The 12,403-nt window shown below is 41.8% G+C and overlaps 1 protein-coding gene across 1 annotated transcript in view; it reads right to left on the reverse strand.

Annotated features, from left to right (window-relative positions):
* The window catches only part of MYO18B (myosin XVIIIB), a 1,084,067-nt gene that overhangs the window by 422,551 nt on the left and 649,113 nt on the right, over window positions 1-12,403 (reverse strand). The window contains exon 29 of the mRNA XM_077295498.1: window positions 4,955-5,082. Coding sequence (XP_077151613.1) covers window positions 4,955-5,082 — 128 coding nt within the window. The remainder of the gene's footprint in view (window positions 1-4,954; window positions 5,083-12,403) is intronic.

Raw genomic sequence — 12,403 nt, forward strand, 5'->3', positions numbered from 1 at the left:
GGATTCCTACATTTTTTCTACTCAGACTTTGAAACTATAACTGGTTTACCTGATGTGGCTTCCAACAAACAGCAATTTCCTTATTAACTGTAAGTAGATAGCGCCATACATGATAAACATATTAAACAGCACTTTAGTCATTTTTGTCTGAATGTTTACAACAGAGATCACCTTGATGTTTCACACAATGAGGCTTTAAAGTGTTTGTGGCTCTTTATTAGCTCTATTTTCTATGTATTGATCGGTAACCTCATTGGAGGGAGTAACCTACATACACACTCTTATTATATATTAAATGCTACTTTGTATAATAGGAAGAAATAACATGCTTTCATCTAGTACAGCGCACAAGGTCACACAGTGATGGAACTGAAAACTGAAGTCATTATAAAGTTGCATTAAATAAGCACAATGTTGAGTTAATGAGGCCTGTAATTAGACAATAAGTATCTGAAACTAAAAGAGATGATTCCTTTTCCAAATTGTACAAAACCAGTTGATTTTAATTATATTTTAATGTACAGAGATCATTCTTTTTTTATTGGGTAGATTGACCTCACTTAAAATGTGTGCAGCTGCTCCGAATAGTTAGAAAACTTGATATCTTCAATAATCTTATTACAAATTAAATACATCTTATTCCAGATTCAGTTATGTTTTGGAGGTACTAAGGGACTTTTTCTATTTTGTGAATATAAAGAGTTAATGATACACTTTTGCTTGCCTGACTAACACTTCTGTCCATAAAATGGCTGCTGGTGGAGGAGCATGTGATCAGATGTGTCCATCAGCCTCATCCATTAGAAAAGAAGCTTTCTCGTGTGAAGTGTGTTACAATTGGAGGCTGATGGACTGAATTGATCACATGTTCTCCAATCAGCAGCAAGAGCTCCACTAAAATGCAAATGGCCAACCCCTTTAAAGCCTGACCTAATTGAGGATCCCTTGATATGCTAGTGGGGTAGCCCAACAATGCTAAAGAAGAGTCCTAATAATACTTTTTTCTGCTGGATCCAATATGCTTTAACCTAGCATTGACTATAGTTGGACTAGAGTTATGGAGGATGGTGACCTCAATAGAGTGATTCCCTTTCTGAATGAAGCCCCCTGGTGCTCAGCTGATGGCTCCTGCACATCAAACAAATAGCTGTTTCTGCTGGAGAAAGCCATGTCCAGCCAGGAAGAAGGCATTATGTGGTGACTATGCCAATGATAAAATATTCTTGAGGTACAAGAATGGCTTTCAGGAAGAGCAGTATTTTTTTCTGGCTGATAGAGTTACACCCAAAGTGAGAGTCAACCTCCCATGATGTCCATGTGCAATAGTAGGGCATATGGAAGAGAATCTACAAAACACAACTCTTGGGTACTCATGGGGGTTGTATTAAAGGAAATATTTACTAGTAATTTATACAAATTGACTCTCTCCCAGAAAGAGAAAAAAAAAACTATATAGCTAGTGCCTATTATTAAAAGCTTGGATAATATCCCCAGTTATTTTGCAAGGCATGTTAAACAGTCAGACACTGTCTTAGGGTGTCAACTATTACCCACTAATGACAGCAACACAAAACTTTTTTACTTTCGTTGAAAGAGAAAATTTGTATAATTTCCCATGCAGCATAGGAGAGATGGTCTCATTTAAGGGGTTATAAATACGTTCCACAATTGGTTGTGTTAAAACATTTTTTCCTGTGCTGAGATAATCCTACAAATGTGCCCCTACTATGTCCTTTGTAATGGTTGTGCCTAACAGGGACACAGTCTGATTATATTAGGCAGCACAGAGAGAATTATATACTAAAACATAACTTTTAATCATATGTATAAGAATACCTAATCAGTATACATATAGACTATACTTATAGACTACAAAGGAAACCAATTTAAAGTACAATTGCTCAAAGCAACCAGTGCTCATATAAAACAGTTTGGTCTCACAATATTGTATAATGAACCTCAATCATCCATGAGTGAGAATTCGGTGTGAATTGTATATGGGACTTAATCTATCATGCCCTGTCGTGCCCCATGTGTTACTCCTGCCCTGACAAAGGCAGTACCCAACCCTGGTGATGCCTGTATAAACCTCCCAAAAAACGGTATCCCTCCCTACATGTTTCCCCCTCTATCCAGAGGAATCATCAGGGTAGTATGACCTGTAGAGGTGCAACAAGCGGTAGATGAACCAGAGCTCTAGCAGTGGCAGGTAGCTCAAAAGATAGGTCTGACCAGTCTTGTCAAAACTAGTGATGAGCGAGTATACTCGTTGCTCAGGTTTTCCCAAGCATGCTTGGGTGGTCTCCGAGTATTTGTGAGTGCTCGAAGATTTAGTTTTTGACCACGCAGCAGCATGATTTACGGCTGCTAGACAGCCTGGATACATGTGGGGATTCCCTAACATCCTGGCAACCCCCACATGTACTCAGGCTGGCTAGCAGTCATAAATCATGCAGCTGCGTCGACAAAAACTAAATTTCCGAGCACTCACAAATACTCGGAAATCACTAGAGCATGCTCGGGAAAATTTGAGCAACGAGTATACTCACTCATCACTAGTCAAAAAGCCAAAAAGAATGTGAAGGTCAGGTGTTAAATAGCTAGTCACACTGTCTATATATAGCTGTGTACCCAAACACCTTTAATCAACCGGCATCTGACCTATTTGCCGTCATTTGACCGCAAGAGCGCCGTGGCTTCCTGTCTCTGGAACTCTCATGTGACTTCCCACAAACATGGAGGAAATGAGTATGAAGGGATACTATTGTTTTGGGGGTTTATGCAGGCATCACCACAGTTGTATACTGGACATGATAGATTAAGTCCCTGTTACTATTCGCTCCAAATTCTCCTGTGTGGATGATTGGGGTTCATCATACAACATTGGTGAGACCAGACTTTTTTAATATGAGCACTAATTGTTTTGAGCATTTAAATTGGTTTTCTTGATGGTCTATATGTATACTGATTTTATCTAGGAATTCTTATACATATGATTAAAAGTTAGGTTTTAGTAAATAGTTCTCTCTGTGCTAGCTAATTTGATAACATTTAGAGAGTTTCTACAGGTCTGCCTTTACTAGTAGACCCTCGCTTTCTTTATCACATGGTCTGATCATACCACATAGCTCTTGGGCAAGGGAGGAAGCAAAAAAGCAGAGGATCGCAGCTGAAAGTTTGCTGTGTCTGTCAGCGTAGTGTCCAGAGGCTGGAGGTGCTACCAGGAGACAGGCCAATACACCAGGAGATGTGGAGGGGGCCATAGGTGGGCAACAACACAGCAGCAGGACCGCTACCTCAGCCTTTGCACAAATGGGAACAGGAGGAGCACTGCCAGAGCCCTGCAAAATGACCTCCAGCAGGCCACAAATGTGCATGTGTCTGCACAAACAGTTAGAAACCAACTCCATGAGGATGGTCTGAGTGCCCGATGTCCACAGATGGGGGTTATGCTCACAGCCCAACACCGTGCAGGACGCTTTGCATTTGCCACAGAACACCAGGATTGGCAAATTCACCACTGGTGCCCTGTGCTCTTCACAGATGAAAGCAGGTTCACACTGAGCACATGTGACAGACGTAACAGAGTCTGAAGACGCCGTGGAGAGAGATCTGCCTGCAAAATCCATCAGCATGACCAGTTTGTCAGTGGGTCAGTAATGGTCTGAGGTGGCATTTCTTTAGAGGGCCCCACAGGCCTCCATATGCTCGCCAGAGGTAACCTGACTGTCATTAGGTACCGAGATGAGATCCTCAGACCCCTTGTGAGACCATATGCTGGTGCAGTTGGCCCTGGGTTCCTCCTAATGCAGGACAATGCCAGACCTCATGTGGCTGGAGTGTGTGAGCAGTTCATGCAAGATAAAGGCATTGAAGCTATGGACTGGCCCGCCCATTCCCCAACCTGAATCCGAGTTAACACATCTGGGACATCATGTCTCGCTCCATCCACCAACGTCACATTGCACCACAGACTGTCCAGGAGTTGGCCGATGCTTTAGTCCAGGTCTGGGAGGAGATCCCTCAGAATATCATCCACCACCTCATCATGAGCATGCACATGCATTTTAGGGAGGTCATACAGGCATGTGGAGGCCACACAGTAATGAGCATCATTTCCTTGGCTTGAGGCATTTCCATTGAAGTTGGACCAGCCTGCAGTTTGATTTTCACTTTGATTTTGAGCATCATTCCAATTCCAGACCTCCATGGGATATTAGTTGTGATTTACATTGATCATTTTTAGGTTTTACTGTTCTCAATGCATTCCACTGTATAATGAATAAAGATTTACAAGTGGAATATTTCATTCAGTGATGTCTAGGATGTGGGATTTTAGTGTTCCCTTTAGTTTTTTGAGCAGTGTATATATATATTCTTAATGTGTGTTTGTTAAATTAAAGGGATTGTTCACTATTAGGACATCCCCTTCTGATTCTAAATGTTTGCCCTCATTAAAATAAAAACACTTATACTGACCTCCTGTGTCAGTGCCGTTCCTGTTTTGCTGGCACTCGCGTTCCCTGGGCTCATGTGAGGATGTAATATCACAAGTCCCTCACCCAATCAGCCCTGGTGTTGTTGTCCCCGCCTCTAAATGTATAAGTAATCAATAGGAAGTGAGAGCCATGACTGGCCGCTCATCTTGATTACTTACATATCCGAAGGCAGGGACTGCAACGCCAGTGCTGTCTGGGCGCAGAGCTTGCGTGAAGTATAAGACTATGTACCAACCTCACGTGAGCCCCGGGATGCGAGTGACAACACACCAAGAATGGCACCAGCACAGGAGGGGAGTAAAAGTGTTTTCATTTTAATGGAGTCAAACATTCAGATGGAGAACGGGTTGTCCTAGTAGTGAACAACCCCTTTGAATGAAAAAATGAACATTTCCATCAAGTTTAAACAAGGAAAAAATAAAAATATATTGTAGTCATAAAGTTTTTTGTTTTACCTTTTGCTCCAGTTCCTTCTTATATGTTTTCTCAGATTCCAGTCGTTCTTCAAATTGTGTAAGCCTCTTACGCAAAAAGTTGATTTCAGTTTGAGCACAGTCAAATCGCACTTGCCACTCATCTGCTCCTAAACCAAAAATATGATACTTGGTAAAAAATATATATTTTATATATTTTATATAATAGTCTTTTAAATCCCAATATGTAAGTATAATCAAGTAGTGGAATGAAAAGTGCATCGGGGTCAAACATGGTGGCTGTTCGCAATCACAGTTTATGATGTGTAGTATTGACTGATTTGATTCATATGAGATTTATTGTATTGAATTTTTCCAATCAGGTTAGATTTTTTGACCTGTAAGCATTCTTGGAGCGATATGTTTTGGTCAGAAGAATTTAAGCTCTGAATGATATTCTGTAGATATGAGCAAATTAGGGATGAGCGAATGTGCTTGTTGATACTCGGTTATCACTTGAGTATCACATTGCTCGGATGTGTTCGTTACTCAGCGAGCAATGGGCAGTGCTCCAGTTGAAACTTGAATCCCATTCCCTCATCATTGGTGTCTGTTACACGGCCAATAAGCATGTGGGGATTGCCTGTGAGTCACTGTAATGTCATATCCATCTTGGTTGTGGCATTACTGTGATTGGCTGGTTGTGTGACATCATCAGGGGTTACAAAAGGACAGGCGTTGACCGGCTCGGCACACTGACACCATTGCACAGCTTTGTGACACTTTGTACAATGAATCAGAGGCCTGTAGTTTTTATACTGGTGCTGAAGCTGAGACATCATACTAATAGCCCTTCTAAGGGCTAATCATTTGCAGCACATACAATCTGCATTTAGCCTAGGGAGGGAGAGAGTCGCAGGAGCAGTGAGAGTGCCAGAATACAGTCTGTAGATAGGGATTAGGTCTGTTCAGTCCGTTGGCAAATATACAGCTGCACTTTTTTGTAGGTGCTCTTAATATATTTTGATCCAACAAGTATTACATGCGTTTAGGTCCTTTTTTTGTGCGTTATATAACACACCCAAAAATCATTGAAACATTTTCCTGGGCTACATTTCTTAGCCATCCAAAAATCATTGAAACATTTTCCTGGGCTACATTTCTCAGCCATACACTATTCCATAGTGTGAAGTAAATTTACGTGATCGCTAAAACTGCTAAAAAGCTATTAAAAAATTGTAGGATTTCATTTCTCAGACATACAGTGTTACGTGGTCTGTGAACATTTCTGTGATGTGTAAACCTGCTAAAAAGTTTTTACAATTTTTGTAGGCCTCCATTTATCAGACATACAGTCTTATGTGCTCTGTGAACATTTCTGTGATCTGTCAAACTACTAAAAAGCTTTTAAAAAGTTTGCAGGTCTCCATTTCTCAGATATACAGTTACTTGGTCTGTAATCATTACTATGATGTCTAAAAGTAAACAAAAGATTTAAAAATTGTATAGACTTCCATTTCTCAGACATGCAGTGTTCCGTAGTCTATGAAAATTTCTGTGATCTGTCAAACTGCTAAAAAGCTTTTAAAAATGTTGCAGGCCTCCATTTTTTTGACATAGAGTGTTACTTTAAGGATAATAGAAAAAAATTGGAGTCTGGCTCAACAAGAATGGATTTTCCTTTTCTTTTTCAAAAGAAAATATGGTGCATACAAAATAAAAATTTACATGGTCGACATGACCCAGTCAACGTGGTTCGACTGCACTAGGCAGTCTCACTCATGAGTAAGACTGCCTAGTGCAGTCGAAACGCGTCGACTGGGTCATGTCGACCATGTAAATTTTAATTTTGTATGCACCATATTTTCTTTTGAAAAAGAAAAAGAAAAGGAAAATCCAGTCCTGCTGAGCTGGCTCCAATTTTTTCTAATATCCTTGATGTGAGGCAAGGGTGAGGCCGGTGTCTGAGCCCCAGGTGGATGAGCATAGAGCAAATGGGTGAGCTGGAATCAAGTTTCTACAGTGTTACTTTGTCTTTGACTATTTCTGTGATGTCTAAGGGTAAGTTCACACTAGACATTTTTTCAGCATTTTTTTTGCAGTAAAACCTGACGTCTTGACAGAAAAGAAGCTATAGAAAAAAAGCAGGTTTTTCTTGCGTTTTTTGTGCATTTTTTGCTGTGTCTTTGGCATGCTAGATTTGTCTCTTGTGCATGCTAATAAAGTTTAAGTCCTATTCTACAGAATCAGGTTTTGGCACAAAAAACGCAGCAAAACCTGATACCTGCACATTTTCTGTGGATTTTCAGCGTTTTTTCACCACCCGACATGTCAATGGGTGAAAAACGCTGAAAAAACTATGAAAGAAGTGACATGCCCTATTGTGTAAAAAATATACAAAGAAAAAAATGCTGATGACAAAAAAGCCAAGGTGTGTTCATGAGATTTCTGCAATTTCATAGACATAGCTGGTACTATAAACACAGCTGAAAATTTGCATTAAAAAAAGCATAAAAAATCTGATAACATGCCTAGTGTGAACTTACCCTAAAAGTAAACAAAAGCTTTTAAAAATTTTGCAGGCTTCCATTTCTTAGACATACAATGTTACGTGGTCTGTGAACATTTATGTGATCTTTAAAACTGACAAAAAGCATTGAAACATTTTTCTGGATTGAATTTGATTGTCATCCATACACTTTGGCGTTCTTTCTGTTACATTACATGGAGTAAACTCCCAAAAACCACTTTTATTGCTGCAGGTGACTATTTTTTTTCTTTTATTAAAAACAAACTTGGTTTCAATAGACCTAGCAATTAAAAAATGTGTAAGGTGTGCATTAAGGGATGAGGAAGTGGAAGTGAGGATGATGGTGCACGCAGATGCTAAGTTCGTGGGGCAGGTGTAACTATGCCTGTTTCTGGAGCACAAGAAACACCCCCATCCATGACACATAGTTTCCAGTCCCACTTTACACAACTTCTGAAACCAGAGCAGTGTGAACATGTGGTTGGTTGGATAGCAGATAATGCTTCCAGCAGGGTTGGCTGCACCACACAGCCTTACAGACGGTTCAGTTTCACCAGCCTATAGTTTGGATCACTTAATCTTCACCCTGATCCTCCTTCTTCCCACCATGTTGAGTCCCAGGAGACTAGTGATCCCACACTAGGACACTCCAAGGAGCTCTTTACCACAACATTTCTTGATTGTGGCCTCTCAACCTGCATGTTCATAGAGGAACAGGATGAAATGCTGTTTAGTGATGCCCAAAATTTAGAGCAGCCACAAGAACATGACAGTGGGAAACGGAAAATTTGGTAAAAGGAGGATGATGATCAGACACAGTTGATGCTAAGTCTTGTTGTTAAGTCACGAAGACAGGTGGACCAGGGTTTGGTGGTGGAAGACTAGGTGGTGGATGACGAAGTCGCCGACCCAACCTGAAAAGCTGGCATGGAGAGCAAGGCCAGCAGTCCTGAGGGGGAGAGATCAGCAGCACTGAAACAGACAGGAAGAGGCAGTGGGTAGAGATTGGCAGACAGCTGGATGTTCGAGTCCGGCAGGTTCAGCCTAACAGTTACAAAAAGTTCAGGTTCAGGTACTAGAACAGAACCCAGACCTTAACCCGAACCCAGACCCCATTCACTTGAATGAGGGGCCTGAACAGCTAGTGTTTTCAATGCTGTCATGTGCATGACAGCACAGAAAGCACACCACTTCTGTACAACGGTGAAATCATCCCCACTGGTAAGAGATCCATGGTTCCCAAGTTGTTAAAAGACAGCGTAAGTGTGCAGCTGTGATTGGAGGTATACAGTTTACCTCCGGTCACTGGTGTGAGCTGATGGGACATTTATTGTTGAAGCTGACTTAATAATAATAAACCAAAAATAAAAAAACAATATCCCTCACCTATCCATCCTTCTGTCCCATGCCGTAATTTTTGTCTGAGGATAAATAGTTTTCAACCTGGACAGTGCCAAGATTCGACCGTCCAAGCTGAGAATGTCAGGGGGAGACTAGGTGAGCAAGAGCTAATAACCCGGGCCCCTGCAGTTTCCCTCAGTCTAGGGAAATCCTGACTGACCCTTTACCTTGAGTTTACACTTATATAAACATAACCAGAAAGCACAAATATATATTGTAACTGAGGGCAGAGTTCCCTCCCTAGACACCCCAAAGATGTCAGATATGCTGAATAGCTCCAAGAGCATAGAAACACCAGAAGAAAGAGCAAAAAAATTCTAGTTCTCATAATTAATAAAAAGTACAAAATTTATTGAAATAATACAAAAACAACAATACAGCTAAAACATCATTAAATGGATATCTCTGCTGTAAGCAGTATATACTAATACAGAGGTATCATAGGGAAAAACATATCAGTACAACCGAGTTAATTGTGGGCAGCCCAATTCAATTCATCCCTAGGATAAGCATCAAATATATATATATGTCCAACGCAGAGGATTAGTTGGTCCTAATGAGTGTATAGACGTCTCAATATCCCCATATAAGTGGGCCCATGATCTGCTATATGACAAATAGTAAGAGACACTTACCCATAGTAACAGTCAGGGGAACAGCCCACAATTCACCCGGCGGCCCGAGGAGATCGGGCGCATACGGAAATATAGTTTGCAAGCTTCACGAAAAGAAACAAATTTACTGCGTTCCCCAGTAAATCTTTCAGGCAAAGGAAATTTAGGCTCAGCAACTCCTCCTGTCGCTCCAGCCTGAACATTAGATACTGCTAGTCCCTGTTGCTGCACTGCCCCCCCTCAACTCAGTGACCTGTAGGGACAACGCCTCCAACTGGTGGATTATGGAAGTCATGGGATCCATGACAAAACACAAAAAAAAGAAACCCCTTTTTTTTTGTTGTTGTTGTTGGGCCGATTATAATGTCACGGGGAGACTAGGTGAGCAAGAGCTAATAACCCGGGCCCCTGCAGTTTCCCTCAGATTAGGGAAATCCTGACTGACCCTCTACCTGGAGTTTACACTGATGGTGTGCATGTCCAGGCCTCGAACCTCCCCCTGACTCCTGTTTTAACCCTAGGCTGATACCTCCGCCCTCCACCCAGTGAAGAGGTAATATTCCAATACGCACAGTTAGCACAGACAAGGATAAAGGAAAATATACACCACGCCACAGTCACTCAGGAATACGCTATAAATGTGCAGGGCAAAATAAATACAAATATAGGAAGGAGTAAATAAGACAGAGGAAAATACACCACCAGCAACGAATCTCCAACAACCAGCTCTCCACTCCAGACCGAGATAACAACGCACAAGACAGAAGCTATAATCGGCGACGCCCAATGAACAGGAGAACTATTTAAAGGCCATGGGAATGGCCCAGCTTCCAATCCGAGGATTAGGTAAATTAACCCCGGAACAGCTAGACAAAATCTAGCAGACGCCAATGAGCAAATAGTGGTCAAAAGCGGAATTACCGCTGTCTGTCGGACGACCTGGTCTGAACAGCGTCCGACATGATAGAGAACCACTGGTGACTGAACTGCTGTGAGTGCAGCATCAGTGACTGGCAGTGACATCATCAAGATTACTGCCGGTAAATGAGGCTGCATTCCCTGCCGGGCTGAACTGCTGTGACCTTGGTGAGATCCCCGCTAGCACTGTGAGAGTGATCTGATGTCCCATCAGCTGACACCAGTGACCGGAGGTAAACTGTATACTTCCAATCACAGCTGCACGCTCATCCTGTCTTTTGACAGTGTGGGAACCGTGGCTCTCTGACTGGCGGGGATGATTTCACCGCTGATCAGAAGCTGTGTGTTAGCCGCACTGTTATGCACATGACAGCCCGACAAACACCCGGTATTCCTGCAGCCAAACCCAAACAGTAACATAGACTTCCTGGTGAAGTCTCTTCAGTGTCCATGCCCGAACAGTAGGTGTTCGGTATGGACATTAAACTTTACTGTTCGGGTTCGCCCATCTCTACCAGTGGGGTGACCAAAGTGACAAGGCAGGAAACTGTTCTGCAGAGCTCCGACACTAGTGCATTTCTCCGGCAAAGAGTTAGGTGTTCCCCAGTCTGGGACATTTTATAAAGAGAGTTCTGAGAGTAACAAAATGGCTGTTTGCAACCTGTGCCATGCCAAGATCAGCAGGGGAATGACCACTAAGAACCTAACCACCACCAGCATGATTAGGCAAATGACATCTAAGCACCTGACCCGGTAGGCTAAGTGCCTGGGTCCATGATTGGTGACATTGGGTTACACCACTGCCTCTTCCCATGTGCTAGGTGCTTACCAATCCCCTGTCCAAAACACTGGCACAGATGACTCTCGCCCTGCACCTATTCTTGCACATTCTGGCTTACATCAACAGGCACTTCCAAATCGGTGTCCCAACCAGCGTTCAGATGTCCCTACCCCAGGCCTTGGAATGAAAAAAAAAGTTCCCTTAGCCACCCACAAACCCCACATGCTAATGAGCACATTTCAAGACTGTTTGCCATGGAAATGTTGCCATTCATCTGGTAGACAAAGAGGATCTTTGCCAACTCATGGTGGCTGCTGTCCTTTGATACAACTTTTTCTCCTGGTGTGTCATCCCCGCCTTGTACCAGCACATGCACGAGTGCAGGAACATCACCAGTGCCCTTACCAATACACATACTGGCATTGTCAACTTAACAACTAACATGAGGACAAGTGCTTGTGGCCAGGGATGCTACATTTCCCTGATGATGACACATAAAAAATGTGTGTTTTTGCAGCTGCGTTTTTCCTACCAAGAGATGTAGAAATTATTATTTATTATTATAGCGCCATTTATGCCATGGTGCTTTACATGTGAAAAGGGGTATACATATTTTAATCACTGTAGCACATACCCTTATCGGTATAATATTGCTCACCCATAGACTATTCTGTGGTCTGGAGTACATTTCTTTGGTATATAACCCTCAAAAGTGCATAGCCTTTATGAGTCTAGGAGTACCATTACATAGCAATTTGAACAGAATGCGTATGAGGGAAAAAAGCAATATTCCAGCTCCTTGAATAAAAATTTAAATCCTTTATTGGAAATGTTTAAAACATGGATGCTCTGGGAAGAATGAGAAGGCAGGAGGTAACAAGCGACACATTTAAATCACCTTAGTGATCTTTGTCATAGCTTATAAAGCACAAACTCCCACAAAGCTTTAGACCAAAAGGACCAATCATGTGGAAACATCAAATCACATGATATGTGCCAGGTTCTGAAACGTGAAAAAGCTCAATTATAGCAATGTAAATAAAAACTAACATTAAATCAAAATTAAAAAAAATTAAAATACACATAGAAAGGGGGAAAAACATATATAAATGATATAATCAATAACTCATTATAATGGAACATAATTTCATTGCGTATGTTGAGACCATCAAGAAATCTTGTCCCTAAGTAATAAATTAAAAATTCCTCACAGGTGAGGAGACGGTGCTGCATATCTTCACCGGGAG

Source organism: Ranitomeya variabilis, chromosome 1, assembly GCF_051348905.1.
Source record: "Ranitomeya variabilis isolate aRanVar5 chromosome 1, aRanVar5.hap1, whole genome shotgun sequence".
NCBI classification, from domain to species: Eukaryota; Metazoa; Chordata; class Amphibia; order Anura; family Dendrobatidae; genus Ranitomeya; species Ranitomeya variabilis.